General features: G+C 56.4%; 1 protein-coding gene across 4 annotated transcripts; it reads right to left on the minus strand.

Moving 5' to 3' along the window:
- Positions 1-2,453: 2,453 nt before the first annotated feature.
- Positions 2,454-14,692, minus strand: CCDC124 (coiled-coil domain containing 124). Of its 4 annotated transcripts, XM_074384398.1 has the most exons (6): positions 14,636-14,684; positions 10,354-10,449; positions 9,956-10,125; positions 4,019-4,208; positions 3,479-3,593; positions 2,454-2,930 (listed from the first exon to the last, which is right to left on the minus strand). In XM_074384398.1, exons 3-6 carry the CDS (start codon positions 10,112-10,114, stop codon positions 2,723-2,725), a joined length of 672 nt encoding a protein of 223 aa, XP_074240499.1. In that variant the 5' UTR covers positions 10,115-10,125; positions 10,354-10,449; positions 14,636-14,684; the 3' UTR covers positions 2,454-2,722. The 4 variants fall into 4 exon arrangements, with proteins under 4 accessions (XP_074240499.1, XP_074240498.1, XP_010328448.2 ...); XM_074384397.1 differs by lacking the exon at positions 10,354-10,449 and having other exon boundaries at positions 14,636-14,692; XM_010330146.3 differs by lacking the exon at positions 10,354-10,449 and having other exon boundaries at positions 9,956-10,159; positions 14,636-14,674.
- Positions 14,693-14,991: the final 299 nt, after the last annotated feature.

The following is a 14,991-nucleotide window of genomic DNA, read 5'->3' on the forward strand; positions in this document are numbered from 1 at the left end:
TCCTCACTGCAACCTCCGACTCAATTTCAAGGGATTCTCCCACCTCAGCCTCCCAAGAAGCTGGGACCACAGGTGCATGCCATCACACCCTGCTAAATTTTTTTTTTTTTTTTTGAGACGGAGTTTCGCTCTTGTTACCCAGGCTGGAGTGCAATGGCGCAATCTCGGCTCACTGCAACCTCCGCCTCCTGGGTTCAGGCAATTCTCCTGCCTCAGCCTCCTGAGTAGCTGGGATTACAGGCACGCGCCACCATGCCCAGCTGATTTTTTGTATTTTTAGTAGAGACGGGGTTTCACCATGTTGACCGGGTTGGTCTCGATCTCTCGACCTCGTGATCCACCCGCCTCGGCCTCCCAAAGTGCTGGGATTACAGGCTTGAGCCACCGCGCCCGGCCACACCCTGCTAATTTTTAAACTTTTTCTGTAGAGACAGGGTCTGGTCGCCTTGCCCAGGCTGGTCTCAAACTCCTGGATTCAAAAGATCCTTCCACTGTGGCCTCCCAAAGTCCTGGGATTCTAGGCATAAGCCACGGTGCCCGACTTGTACCCAGTGCACCTTTTAGCCTCCGTTGAGGAAGTGGTGTGACTCCCAGGCTTTTGCATGTGCCATTTCTTTGACTTTTCTGTCCCTCGTCTGTGTGGAGAGCTCCTGTGCATCTCGAGAGACCCGTCCTCCATGATGCGTTCTACCTCCCACCTGTGGGCAGAGCCTGGCCCCTTCCAGCCTGCCCAGCCCTGGCCGCACAGAGCTGAGGACCTCTGTGGGAACCTGCATGCACCTGAGACTTGTAATACGGGAGGACGGCGATCTTGGTGGAGGGAACAAGCCTGCTGTGTCGGAGGCTTGGGGGGCTGGAAGGACTGAGAGGGGGATGGGGAGTCAGGGGACAGCCCCATGGGCATAGCGAGTGGGGTGTCACCTGGGCAGGAACCATAGCAGTGGCCTGGTAAGTGCCTCGGTTCCCCACTCTGTTACGGATGACCTTCATTCCCCGCAGGGCTATCCAAGGCACACAGCAGGGTGATCAGTGGCCCCAGTGGCTGCTCTGACCTCTACCTGAGCCCACTGGGTAAGTGCTGCAGATGATCTGATCTGACCACTGCAACTTCTATTTTTTTTTTTTTTTTAACTTTTTTCTCTTTCTTTTTTTAAAGATGGGGTTTCACCATGTTGGTCAGGTTGGTGTTGAACTGCCGACCTCAGGTGATCTGCCCGCTTTGGCCTCCAAAGTGCTTGGATTACAGGCATGAGCCACTATGCCTGGCCTTTTTTTCGTTTTTTTTTTTTTTTTTTAAAGGCTAGTCAAGTGCAGTAGTGAGAAGGGGGAAAGAGTAGAACAGGGAGTTCGATCTGTAACTGACTGTGAACAATCAATTGAGATAACTCACTACCTTCCGACCAGCCCTTTGTTTTTGTTGGGGGGGGGGGGTGCAGAGTCTTGCTCTGCCACCCAGGCTGGAGTGCAGTGCTGTGATCTTGGCTCCCTGTAGCCTCTGTCTCCCAGGTTCAAGTGATTCTCCTGCCTCAGCCTCCCAAGTAGCTGGGATTACAGGCATGTGTCACCACACTTAGCTAATTTTGGTTTTTTAGTAGAGACGGGGTTTCACCATGTTGGCCAGGCTAGCCTCAAACTCCCGACCTCAGGTGATCCGCCCACCTCGGCCTCCCAAAGTGCTGGGATTACAGGCGTGAGCCACCACACCTGGTCCTGACCACTGCAACTTCTGGGGGCACCTCCTTCTTCTGCCTGCCCTCATGGGTCCAAGCAATTTGCTCAACCCATATAGCTGCCCTTCTTCTGTTCTTCAGGGCTGGCTAAGCTCTAGGAAGTCAGAACTAGGTTCAAATCCCACCCTACCCTACCCAGACGTGCGGTCGCTGACGGGACGCTTGCTCACTCCCACTCCCATCCGCCTGCTCACTGCAGCCGACAGGCCTCTCCAGGCCCAGTGCCTTCCTCCTCCCTCTGCGATGAGATCTGACTCACCCCTCACTAAGGAAGAAATCCTCCACTGGGAAGCCTGCCCAGAATTGAGCCCAGGATTCAGCCAGATGCCTCCCCTGTAGGAATAACAGCAGAGCAGCCAGCATTTCCTGAGCTGATACACAGCATGGGACCCCCCCCCCCAAATCAAGTCCTGGGGCCCACTCTGAATTGGAATCTCAGGAGGCCGACAGGCTCCAGCTCTTCTCTGGCTCTGCCCCTGAAGTGTGGCCAGAGCCTCCACCTCTCTGAGCGTGTGCAGGGGACAGAGGAGCAGGTCTCTCACTGGACAAGTGGCACAGCCAAGGAGGGGTGCTGGCAGGAGCCGATGAGGCACAGCTGGCAGCAGGAGGAATGCGCTGTTGGGGGCCCTTGTCTTTTCCACCTATGGTCCCAGTGTGGTTCACAGCAGGTCCCCAAGGCTGTTCCCCTTCCCCCTCTCCCCACCCATTCACTTAGGCTTCAAGTGCCTCACCGCAGCCTTGCCGCCACCTTTATTGGGGACTCAGCCCTGAGGCTCTACACACACGCGCTGGGGGATGGGAGGAGATGGGGTGTCACTCGGGGCAGGAACCCTCTGGCAGGAGGAGGGGTGGCTGGTGATAGAACATGGCCCTGGGGACCTGCACCTGGGTCCCCGGACTGCTCGGTGATCCTCGCAGCTGACCTGGCGGAAGGGCGTGCGGAATCGTGACCTGGACCACCCGTGGGTGAACTGGCTCCCCCAGTTCTGGGCTCACTTGGGGGCATTGAAGGGCACGGCCCGCTGGTTCATGGGGTTGTCGGGAGAGCGGAGCCACTCCTTCTTGAGCAGCTGTTTCAGCTGCGAAAGCCGCATGTTGGGATTTTCTTGTTTGAGCCGCGGCAGCTGGGCTTCCTCAAAGGCTGTGAAGGCTGCCCGCATGCGTCTTTCTGGGTGCCGATCGGCCGCCTCCTCCGCCACGCTGGGGGTGGACATGAGCGTCAGGGGGCCCTGGGTGAGCCTCGCTCCAAAAAGCCCGGCCGGCTCCCGGGTAGCCCCACCCCGCCCCTTAGAGGCCTCAGGCCCCGCCCCTAGAGGCCCTGCTCCACCCCTGGGAGACCCCCCCCAGACCCCGCCCCAGAGGCCCAGCTCCACCCTTGGGAAGCCCAAAGCCCCGCCCCCAGAGGCCCAGCTCCACCCTTGGGAAGCCCAAAGCCCCGCCCCCAGAGGCCCAACCCCACCCCTGGGAGCCCCCGGGCCCCGGCCCCAGAGGCCCAGCTCCACCCTTGGGAAGCCCAAAGCCCCGCCCCCAGAGGCCCAGCCCCACCCCTGGGAGCCCCCGGGCCACGCCCCCAGAGGCCCAGCTCCACCCTTGGGAAGCCCAAAGCCCCGCCCCCAGAGGCCCAGCCCCACCCCTGGAAGCTCCCCGGGCCCCGCCCCAAGAGGCTCAGCTCCACCCCTAGGGGGCCCCAGGCCCAGCCCCAGAGGCCCAGCTCCACCCCTGGGAGGCTCCGGGCCCCGCCCAGTTACCTGAGCACCGCGATGGCGTCCTCGATGGTGCGCGCCTCCACGCTGCCCTCCTCCAGCACGCGGCGGTTCACGTTCTCCTCCAGTGGCACCTCCAGATGGCTCTTGGCTTTCTCGGCTAGGCGGGTGGGTGGGTGACAGAGACAGAGAGAGATAAGCAAAGACGCACAGTTCCAAGGAGATGAGACCGAGACGGCGGGAGAAGCTCGGGGCGGAGGGAGGCAGGAAAGGTGCTGGAGGAGGGGGATGGAATCCCGCCTTGAGCTGGGAAGCCCTCTTGGGACAGGTCCCAACCTCCCGGCGCCCAGCTCCCTGCCTTACTTTCCTGCAGCCCTGCTAACAAGAGCACCCCGGGTGGTGGTGGGGGGGGGCACAAGCTCAGCGGTTGTCTGTGCTCAGAGCCAGGCCTGCCAGGAGGCGACCGACCCACCCACCGTGCACCGCTTAGAGCTTCTCTGGGGACCAGGAGGGGGGTAATGGACTCGAGGCCCGCTGCCTCTGCAGTGGGCGAAAGTGCAGCTCCAGAGCGAGATGCGGCCCCACCTGCATCCGAGGCCTCCCTGAGCTGATGGTCTCGGCGCAGCGTGTCCTCGATCTGGGCCCGGGTGACCTTGCTGGACGTGGCCACTCGCGGCGCCTTGCCGCCCTTGAGCTTGGAGTCCTCCTCCTCCAACAGGCGCTGCGTCTCCTTCTTACGTTCCAGCTGGTCCAGACGCCGCTTCTCCTTCTCCTCCTGCGGGGGCCACATGCGTGGTCAGGCAGAGGACCCCACCCCAGCGGCATCTACCAGCTTGGGGTTCGAGTTTTCATCTCAGCCAATGAGGATTTAGGCCTTGTGCTGAGTGCAGGGGACACCCAAGAACAAGATGGGTCCCGGTGCTGTCCTGGGCGAGGGATAGGGGGGCCAACAGGGAAACCTTGGACAGGACGGGTGTGGATGGCTCTTGAAGAAGTGACAATCTTGGGTCAGAAATGGGCCGACCAAGGGGGAGAAAAGCTGGGGGACAGTGTCCTTAGCGGTGGAGCCGACCGTCCTTCGCAAAGGCGCTGAAGCAGGAGCCATTTATTCTAACAGGAACAGCTTGGAGGCTGCAGTGGGAGTGAATGGGAGTGGGAGGGGGGAAGAGGCCGGGCGGTAGAGGGCTGGGCTGTCAGGAGCCTCTGGGGGCCAGGGCGGGGTTCATGTTGGATTCCAAGAGTCGTAGGAGGCCTGGACCGGCTTCAGGTTGGGGCAGGGGCTCTGCCGTTATGAGTCAGGTGGGCAGTACCGTCCACCTTTCCCCGCCGTGGTTCACTGAGGCCGAAACTGACCGCACATCGGCTGCCCAGGGAGGCCCTGACGCTTGCAGGATGAGGGACATCTGGGCTCCAGGACTTGCCCTTGCCCTGTCCTCCACCTCCCCCAGGGGGCCCAGCCAGCCCGTGGTTTATATATAGTGCTGCTGGGGGCTCAGGGTGGTGCTCTGCCTGCTGCCTGGCACTCTCGAAGGGCCCTGCCCTCCGACACCACTGCCTGAGACTCCGCCCTCTGACTCTCACACCTTCAGGCGCCCCAGGGATGATCCCCACACCAGCAGTGTCCCCCTACAACACTACCGCTGCGTCTCCAGATAAATCTGACAGAAGGAAATGTCCCAGAATGGGGGTGGACACGCCGAAGGACACTGCCAGGGCCTGACCCCACCCCCACCCCCACCCGCACAGGAGGAAAGTGGAGGAGGGGCTTAAAGTCCAGGCTGTTGGAGCGCACAAGCTGGGCTCCCACTGCTGTGCTGAGGAGCCTCAGTTTCCCCCTCAGTCAGAGGCAACGTCCGAGGCTCCCGGACCCATGTGTGGCACACACACCTTCTGCCTCAGACAGGGCCCTGCCTGAGGCCCTTTTGTTCCGGATTTTTTTTTTTTTTTTTTTTTTTTGAGACAGAGTCTTGCTCTGTCGCTGAAGCTGGAGTGCACTGGTGTGATCTCAGCTCACTGCAACCTCCGCCTCCTGGTTTCAAGCAATTCTCCTGCCTTAGCCTCCCAAGTAGCTGGGATTACAGGTGAGCACCACTACACCCGGCTAATTTTTGTATAGTAGAGACGGGGGGTTTCACCATGTTGGTCAGGCTGGTCTTGCTCGAACTTGTGACCTTGTGATCTGCCCTCCACGGCCTCCCAAAGTCTTGGGATTACAGGCACGAGCCACCTCACCCAGCTGTTTTCTTTTTCTTCCCCCTGAGACAAAGTCTCCCTCTCTGTTGCCCAGGCTGGAGTGCAGTGGTGGGATCTCGGCTCACTGAAACCTTTACCTCCCAGGTTCAAGCAATTCTCATCCCTCAGCCTCCCAAGTAGCTCAGATTACAGGCGAGCAGCACCACACCCGGCTAACCTTTTGTAATTTTAGTAGAGATGGGGTTTTACCATGTTGCCCAGACTGGTCTTGAATGCCCAACCTCAAGTGATCTGTCCACCTCGGCCTCCCAAAGTGCTGGGATTACAGGTATGAGCCACTGTGCCTGGCCAATGCATGAAGTTAGAAGTGAGGAGAGGCGTCACTGGTGGAGGACTGCCTGGGAGGGGTGCCAGGGAAACTCATGGGGGCTGAGAATGTTCTAGAGAGCAGGGGTTGGACAAACGAGAGCCAACTGCCTGCTTTGGTAAAGTCTGATGAGAACGCAGCCACACCTATTTGCAAACCAACTGTCAGTAGTGGCCTTCGTGCTCAATGACAGGGTCTAGTGGTTTCCCGTCTGGCCCCTACGTGAAGCCTAAGCGACTCACCACCTGGCCCCTATTGACTGGACAATCTGCTCCATACCTTCTCCCAGATACAGGTGGCACAGGTGTGCTCACAGGTACATTCTCTCTGACCTACATTCCTAAGACAGGTACGCTTTGCTGTCCCTTAATCAAACCTCTAAACAGGCCAGAGGTGCTGGCTTATGCCTGTAATTCTAGCACTTTGGGAAGCCCAGGCGGGCGGATCACTTAAGGTCAGGAGTTCGAGACCAGCCTGGCTAACGCGGTGAAATCCAATCTCTACTAAAAACACAAAAAGTAGCTGGGCGTGGTGCCACCAAATTACCTGGGAGGCTGAGGCGCAAGAATCGCTTGAACCTGGGAGGCAGAGTTTGCAGTGGACCAAGATGATGCCACTGTACTCCAGCCTGGGTGACAGAGAGAGAGACTGTGTCAAAACAAACAAACAAAAAACAAAGGTCAGGTGTGGTGGCTCACACCTGTAATCCCAGCATTTTGGGAGGCTGAGGTGGGCGGATCACTTGAGACCAGGAGTTTGAGACCAGCTTGGCCAACTTGGGGAAACCCCATCTCTACTGAAAATACAAAAATCAGCCCGGCGTGGTGGCGGACACCTGTAATCCTAGCTACTTGGGAGGCTGAGGCAGGAGAATCATTTGAACCTGGGAGGCATGGCTGGGCATGGTGGCTCATGCCTGTAATCCCAGCACTTTGGGAGACCGAGGCAGGCAGATCACGAGGTCAGGAGATCAAGACCAGTCTGGCCAACAAGGTGAAACCCCATCTCTACTAAAAATACAAAAATTAGCTGGGCATGGTGGTGTGTGCCTGTAATCCCAGCTACTCAGGAGGCTGAGGCAGGAGAACTGCTTGAACCAGATAGTCGGAGGTTGTAGTGAGCCCAGATCATGCCACTGCACTCCAGCCTGGGCAACAGGGCAAGACCCTGTCTCAAAAAACAAACACACAAACAGACGAAACCTGGGAGGCAGAGGTTGCAGTGAGCCAAGGTCACATCACTGCACTCAAGCCTGAGTGACAGAGTGAAAGTCTGCCTCAGAAAAAAAAAAAAAAAAAAAAAAAAAAAAAAGCCGGGCTCGGTGGCTCACGCCTGTAATCCTAGCACTTTGGGAGGCCAAGGTGGGTAGCTCACCTGAGGTCAGGAGTTCAAGACCAGCCTGGCCATCATGGTGAAACCCCATCTTTAAAACAACAACAACAACAACAACAATAACAACAATAACAAAACACCCAGACGCAGTGGCTCACGCCTGTAATCCCAGCACTTTGGGAGGCCAAGGCAGGTGGATTACCTGAGGTTGGGAGTTCGAGACCAGCCTGACTAACATGGCGAAACCCCCATCTCAAAAAACAAACAAAACAAACAAACAAACAAAAAAAGGTGACAGGAAAAGCAGGTAGAAGTGTCCACATTCCGCCAAGAACTAGGCATGATGTCAGGATAGCAGCCCCTAAGCTGGGAGGTAGGGGTTGGGGGACCAGTGTCTCAGCTACCCAGGCTGTGAAAACCAGGAGCTGTGGCTACGATGAGTTACTGGCGCCACCTACTGGGCCAAGCAGGTCAGCATCAGCCCTAAACCACTCCCCAGACACCAATTAAGCATTCACTGTGTGCCTGTGGCCCTGGGCTTTTGGACGGATTTTGAGTCACAGTTAGTTCTGTTGCCCAGGCTGGAGTGCAGTAGCGCGATCATAGCTCACTGCAGCCCTGAACTCCCAGACTCAAGTGATGCTCTTGCCTCAGCCTTCCAAGTAGCCAGGACCACAGGCACGTACTACCCTGCATGGCTAGTTTTTACATTTTTTTTTTGTGGGGATGGGATCTTGCTATGTTGCCTGGCCAGGCCTCGAGCTCCTGGCCTCAAGCAATCCTCTCACTTCAGCCTCCCAAAGTACTGGGATTACAGGCGTGAGCTACCATGCTAAGCCATGTCTTTTAAAAAATAAAAACCTGGCAGGGCGTGGTGGCTCACGCCAGCAATCCCAGCACTTTGGGAGGCTGAGGTAGGTTGGATCAACGAGGTCAAGAGTTCGAGACCAGCCTGGCCAACGTGGGTGAAATCCCATCTCTACTAAAAACTACAAAAATTAACTGGGCGAAGTGGCAGATGCCTGTAATCCCAGCTATTGGGGAGGCTGAGGCAGGAGAATCACTTGACCCCGGGTGGCAGAGGTTGTAGTGAGGTGAGAGTGTGCCACTGCACTCCAGCCTGGGCGACAGAGTGAGACTCTATCTCAAAAAAAATAAAAATAAAAATACATAAACACCTGGAAGAAGCTCTGGACCTGGGTCAGCAGGTGGGAAACAGGGCCCTGATCACAGCGTTTTCTTGGCCTCAGCACGGCTGACACCTGGAGCTGGCTCATTCTTTGCTGTGGGGGCGTTCTCTGCATTCTAGGGTGTCAGCATCTCTGGCCTCCACTGGCTAGATGCCAGCAACAGCCCCTCTCCCCGAGTTACGACAACCAAACACATGTCCAGGTGCTGCCCAGTGCCCCCAGGAGCAGAGTGACTCCACGGTCAGTGTGATCACCTAGCCCAGCCCTGGCATTCCTCAAAGGAGGAGCCAGCCCACAGAGGGCAGTGACCGCCTCGCTGTCCACACACAAGCCAAGGCCTTGCTATCCCGGCCTTTGCACACACCATTTCCTCTGCCTCCTTCCCCTCTGCCATCGCTAGAACCTCCTGGCATTTTTTGGGTTTTTTTTGAGATGGCGTCTCGCTCGGTCGTCCAGGCTGGAGTGCAGTGGTGGAATCTTGGCTCACTGCAACCTCCACCCGCTGAGTTCAAGCAATTCTCCTTCCTCGGCCTCCCAAGTAGCTGGGATTACAGGAGCCCCCGCCACTACGCCCAGCTAATGTTCATATTTTAGAGTCAGGGTTTCGCCATGTTGGCCATGCTGGAACTCCTGACCTCAGGTGATTGTCTCATCCCAGCCTCCCAAAGTGCTGGGATTACAGGCATGAGCCACTGCACCTGGCCTTTTTTTTTTTTTTTTTTTTTTTTTTTGAGATGTAATCTTGCTCTGCTGCCCATGCTGGAGTACAGCGCGGAGATCTTGACTCACTGCCATCTGCACCTCCCAGTTCAAGCGATTCTCCTGCTTCAGCCTCCAGAGTAGCTGGGATCATATGCACAGTTATAGTCCACGCAGTTATTTTATTATTTTGAGACTGAGTCTCACACTCTCGCCAGGGCTGGACTGCAGTGGCATGATCTCTTTGTACTGAAGTAGAGACAAGGTTTCACTATGTTGGCCAGGCTGCTCTTTTTTTTTTTTTTTTTTTTTTAAGACGGAGTTTCGCTCTTGTTACCCAGGCTGGAGTGCAATGGCACGATCTCGGCTCACTGCAACCTCCGCCTCCTGGATTCAAGCAATTCTCCTGCCTCAGCCTCCTGAGTAGCTGGGATTACAGGCACGCGCCACCATGCCCAGCTAATTTTTTGTATTTTTAGTAGAGACGGGGTTCCACCATGTTGACCAGGATGGTCTCGATCTCTCGACCTCGTGATCCACCCGCCTCGGCCTCCCAAAGTGCTGAGATTACAGGCGTGAGCCATCGCGCCCGGCCCTCTATTTTTTGTTTTTAAAGTGCTGCAATGACAGGCATGCGCCACCATGCCCAGCCCCTCCTGGCCTTTCAGACAAAAGCTGACAAGGGTCCCTTGCTATTCACCGCATTGACACAGGGGCCACGGGGGCTCGGCGCGCACGCACCTTGCGCTGCTCCTTCCTCATGACGTGTTTGTCGTCGTCCCTCCAGTAGGCATCCTCGAGCTCCTTCTGCTTCCTCGCATCAGCGGCCGCCTTGGCCTCTGCCCTCCGTGCCCGGGCCGCTGCCGACTTGGTGTTCTCACCCTGGAACTTCTTGGGCATCCCTCAGCAGGCTGCGGGAAGAGGACGGGGGCCGGGGAGCAGGGGCTGGTGGGGACAACGGCACTCAGCACCCCCAGACTCACACCTGGGCGGCCAGGACCCTCCCGGGGCCTCCGGGGCCTTCTCTGTCTAAAATGAGGGCTCTCGACTTAAGTGTTCTTCTTGTAAAAGTTTATTAAGGCAAAATTCATATCATGACACCAAATAAACCCATTTAGGCCGGGCGTGGTGGCTCTTACCGGTAATCCCAGCACTTTGGGAGGCCGAGGCAGGAGGATCACTTGAGGTCAGGAGTTCGAGACCAGCCTGTCCAACACGGCAAAACCCCGTCTCCACTAAAAATATAAAAATTAGCTGGAGGCGGGGGGTGGTGTGCGCTTGTAGTCCCAGCTACTCAGGCGGCTGGGGCAGGAGAATCGCTTGAACCCAGGAGGTGGAGGTTGAAGTGAGCCAAGATCATGCCACTGCACTCCAGCCTGGGTGACAGAGCGAGACTCTGTCTCAATGAAAAAAAACAAAGGAAAACAATGTAAAGATGTAGAATTCAGGCCAGGCACAGTGGCTCACGCCTGTAATCCCAGCACTTTTGGAGACCAGGGCAGGCGGATCACTTGCGGTCAGGAGATTGAGACCAGCCTGGCCAACATGGCAAAACTCCATCTACACTAAAAATACAAAAATTAGCTGGGCATGGTGGCACATGCCTGCAATCCCAGCTACTCAGGAGGCTGAGGCAGGAGAATTGCTTGAACCCAGGAGGCGGAGGTTGCAAGGAGCCGAGATCACACCACTGCACTCCAGCCTGGGTGACAGAGTGAGACTCCGTCTCAAAAAAGAAAAGTGTCTTTTAAGTATATTCACAGTGTTGTACAAATACCACCTCTGTCTAGTTCCAGAACGCTTGCATCCCCCCAAAAGAAGCCCCATCGCCATCAGTAGTCACTCCATATTCCTCCTCCCCCGGCCCCGGGCGAGCACCAGTCTGCTGTCTGTCTCCGTGGGTTTGCTTATTCTGGACATCTCATATCAATAGAATTATAGGCCAGGTGCGACAGCTCATGCTTGTAATCCCATTGCTTTGGGAGGCTGAGGTAGGAGGACTGCTCGAGGCTAGGAGTTCAAGACCAGTCTGGGCAACACAGCAAGACTACATCTCTACAAAATAAAAACATAAGGCACAGTGGCTTGTGCCTGTAGTTCCAGCTACTTAGGAAGCTGAAGTGGGAGGATCGCCTGGGCGTACAATGAGCTGACTGTGCCACTGCACTCCAGCCTGGGCCACAAAACAAGACCTTCTTTTAAAAGAAAAAAAAAAAAAAAAGAAAAAAGAAAAAAAAAAAAATCCAAAGCGAGCCACTGATACATGATACGATGCAGCGGAACCTCGGCAACATGAAGCTGAGTGAAAGAAGTCGAAGCAGAAGTCCATGCAGTGGGCCGGGCGCGGTGGCTCACGCCTGTAATCCCAGCACTTTGGGAGGCCGAGGCGGGTGGATCACAAGGTCAAGAGATCGAGACCATCCTGGTCAACATGGTGAAACCCCGTCTCTACTAAAGATACAAAATATTAGCTGGGCATGGTGGCACGTGCCTGTAATCCCAGCTACTCAGGAGGATGAGGCAGGAGAATTGCCTGAACCCAGGAGGCGGAGGTTGCGGTGAGCCGAGATCGCGCCATTGCACTCCAGCCTGGGTAACAAGAGCGAAACTCCGTCTCAAAAAAAAAAAAAAAAAAAAAAAGAAAAAGAAGTCCATGCAGTGTGAGAGTCCATGGATTGGTTTATTTTGGAGACAGAGTCTCCCTCTGCCGCCCAGGCTGGAGTGCACTGACGAGATCTCAGCCCACTGAAGCCTTGACCTCCTGGGCTCATGCGATCCTCTCACCTGAGCCTCCTAAGTAGCTGGGACTATAGGTGCAAGCCACCATGCCTAGTCTTTTGTTATTTATGTTGCCCAGGCTGGCCTTGGACTCCGACCTCAGGTGATCCACCCACCTCGCCCTCCCAAAGAGCCACCACGCCCCGTCTCCTTCTTTCCTTTTTATGGGTGAATACTCCCCCACGGCATGGATACGCCACGTTTTGTTTATCCATGTGCCCACAGCTAGGCGCTTGGCCTGTTTCCAGGTTGGGGCTCTTTTTTTTTTTTTTTTTTTTTTTGAGACAGAATTTCATTCTTGTCACCCAGGCTGGAATGCAATGGCGCGATCTCGGCTCACTGCAACCTTCACCTCCTGGGTTGAAGCAATTCTCCGGCCTCAGCCTCCCTAGTAGCTGGGATTACAGGCTCCTGCCACCACACCTGGCTAATTTTTGTATTTTTAGTAGAGATGAGGATTCACCATGTCAGCCAGGCTGGTCTCGAACTCCCAACTCAAGCGATGCACCCACCTCAGCCTCCCAAAGTGCTGGGATTACAGGCATGAGCCACCGGGCCAGGCCAAATTAGGTCTCTTACAAGTTATGCGGCTGTGACCATGTGGTGGTCTGTGTGAGGTGGGTGAACAACAAAGCCACCATAAATTGCTCCTGATGGCCTGGGGCCTGTGCCACTGGGAGATGTTATAACAACCCTAAAGCTGCCGGCCCCGGGCATCTGGGGCCTACGTGGTGTGAGGCCCATGCAGGAAGCCAGGGAATGAGGAAGCACATGCAAATGGTAGGCACCACCCTCCCGGTGTCCGGCCCCTGGTGAAGTGCTTTACAAGGACCAAATCAATGGAATGCCCCCAACACCTTAAATGTGGGGACTGTCATTTATCCCCATTCTTTTCTTTTCTTTTCTTTTTGAGACAGAGTCTCATTCTGTTGCCAGGCGTCAGGCTGGAATGCAGTGGCACGATCTCGGCTCACTGCAACCTCCGCCTCCTGGGTTCAAGCAATTCTGTCTCAGCCTCCTGAGTAGCTGGGACTACAGGCGCACACTACCACGCCCAGCTAATTTTTGTATTTTTAGTAGAGATGGGGTTTCACCAAGATGGCCAGGATGCACTCGATCTCTTGACTTTGTGATCCGCCCGCCTCAGCCTCCCAAAGTGCTGGGATTACACGTGTGAGCCACCTCGCCTGGCCCGTTTGTCCCCATTCTAAGGAGGGGAAGCCAGGGTCTCCAGCCAGGTCATACAGGGCTGAGCCTGGAGCCTTATCTCCAAAGCCTGTTTTCAGTTGAAGGTGGGGAAGGCCACGCAGCTCAGAAATTAACAGCACTCCATCAGGGTACCAACTGAGGATGCCAGCACTGTGCCATCCACGGCATGAGACTTCAGCATTCTTATTTTATCTTCAGAGGGAGTGTGGCTCTGTCACCCATGCTAGAGTGCAGTGGCATGATGTCAGCTCACTGCAACCTCCACCTCCCCAGTTCAAGTGATTCTCCTGCCTCAGCCTCTGGAGTAGCTGGGACTACAGGCCCGTGCCACTATGCCTGGTTAATTTTTGTATTTTTTAGTAGAGATGGGATTTCATCATGTTGGCCAGGCTGGTCTCAAACTCCTGACCTCAGGTGATTCACCGCCTCAGCCTCCCAAAGTGCTGGGATTATAGGCGTGAACAACCACGCCTGGAAATTTCTGCTGTTTAAGCCACACCATGAGGGCTCAAACTGAAAAGCAGACACTCTTCTCTGTGTGGTGAACGCTCACCCACACACACGTCATTCAACAAATATGTACTGGGCATCTAATACGTGTGTGTGATGCTGGGGAAGAGGTGGCCAGAATGAGCTCCCTGCCTGCATGGGACTCCCAGACAAGAGCCACCAAATGCCATCAGAGTCCCAGTAAGGACACGCAGGGCGCTGGGGAAGCCCGGAGAGGGCTCCCAGTCCAGTCTGGGTCAAAGGGCTTCCTAGAGGAAGACATTTAAGGAAAACCCTGAAGGGTGGGGGAGATCCCAGCCTGTACGGGGGACGCAGGAGATAGGCTAGAAAAAGGGGTGATTTTGTATTCCAAGGAGATGGGAAGGTGTGGAGGGCGTTAGAGCCGAGAGGCCCAGTCTGTGGGTCACACAAGCCCTCTGGGGTTGGTGAGGAGGTGGACTCTCCGGATGGCAGGAGTTGGGAGCCCAGGCGGGACCCAGGGAGTGGCTCAGGCTGGGCGAGGGGCACGCTTGGGAGGGGATCAAGACCCCACGGACGTGAAGGTAAAAGAATAGAATACGAAGCTCAACAATGCCTCCTCCAAGCAGCCCTCCCGGCTATCCCTTCCGGGCTCCCCCACCACTAAGCCCCCTACAAGAGGCCGGGGGCGTCCGCACCCAACTCTGTCCCTGTCAAGACCGGAAGCTGCCCAGGGGCAGTCCGGGATCGGGTGGCCTCGAACACTAGCTGTAGCGCCGGGCTACAGTAGTCTGGCCTGGAAATGGGCATCATCCCCAATTAGGTCCGGGACGCGGAAGTGCTCCCGCCTCCCAGCACCCCTCCTCCAGCCTTCCCAGGGGATGGTCCCAGGCCGAACACCCCCCGCCCCGCGCCTCTGCCCCCCCCCCCGAACTCAGGTTCCGCCCGCGCCGCAGCCGCTCCTACCTCCTTACCCCAGCGCCGGCCCAGTCGCGCCTCCGTGACGTCATTGCGGGGCCTGCGCGCTGAGCTCCTGGCAACGGCCGCTCCTTGAGCCTGGGTACCGCCGCCATCTTGGTAAAGGAAAGGCTGGCTGGGCCTCGGACCCAAGCCAGGGTAGTCGGCGACTTCTTTGTCGTTTCAAAATGGGGGCACTTCACACGCCCTCATTCCTTACTTTTACTTTATATAATGACGAACCAGGAGGGGCGGACAAAGGCGGAAATCTGGAACATTGCCTTTACCAACATGGCCTATGCCCGGATTAAAGATGGCGGCGGCGACAACACACGTGGTCCGGCGGCTTCAGCCAGGAGCGGCCT

Source organism: Saimiri boliviensis, chromosome 14 (assembly GCF_048565385.1).
Source record: "Saimiri boliviensis isolate mSaiBol1 chromosome 14, mSaiBol1.pri, whole genome shotgun sequence".
NCBI lineage: Eukaryota > Metazoa > Chordata > Mammalia > Primates > Cebidae > Saimiri > Saimiri boliviensis.

Excerpts from the sequence above, each read along its gene's own strand:
- CCDC124 (XM_074384397.1), bottom strand. The coding sequence starts at position 10,114 with ATGCCCAAGAAGTTCCAGGGTGAGAACACCAAGTCGGCAGCGGCCCGG. Across the intron at positions 4,209-9,955 it reads TGAGGAAGGAGCAGCGCAAG|GAGGAGAAGGAGAAGCGGCG; the intron begins GTGCGTGCGCGC and ends TGGCCCCCGCAG. Across the intron at positions 3,594-4,018 it reads CAGGGAGGCCTCGGATGCAG|CCGAGAAAGCCAAGAGCCAT; the intron begins GTGGGGCCGCAT and ends CCACCCGCCTAG.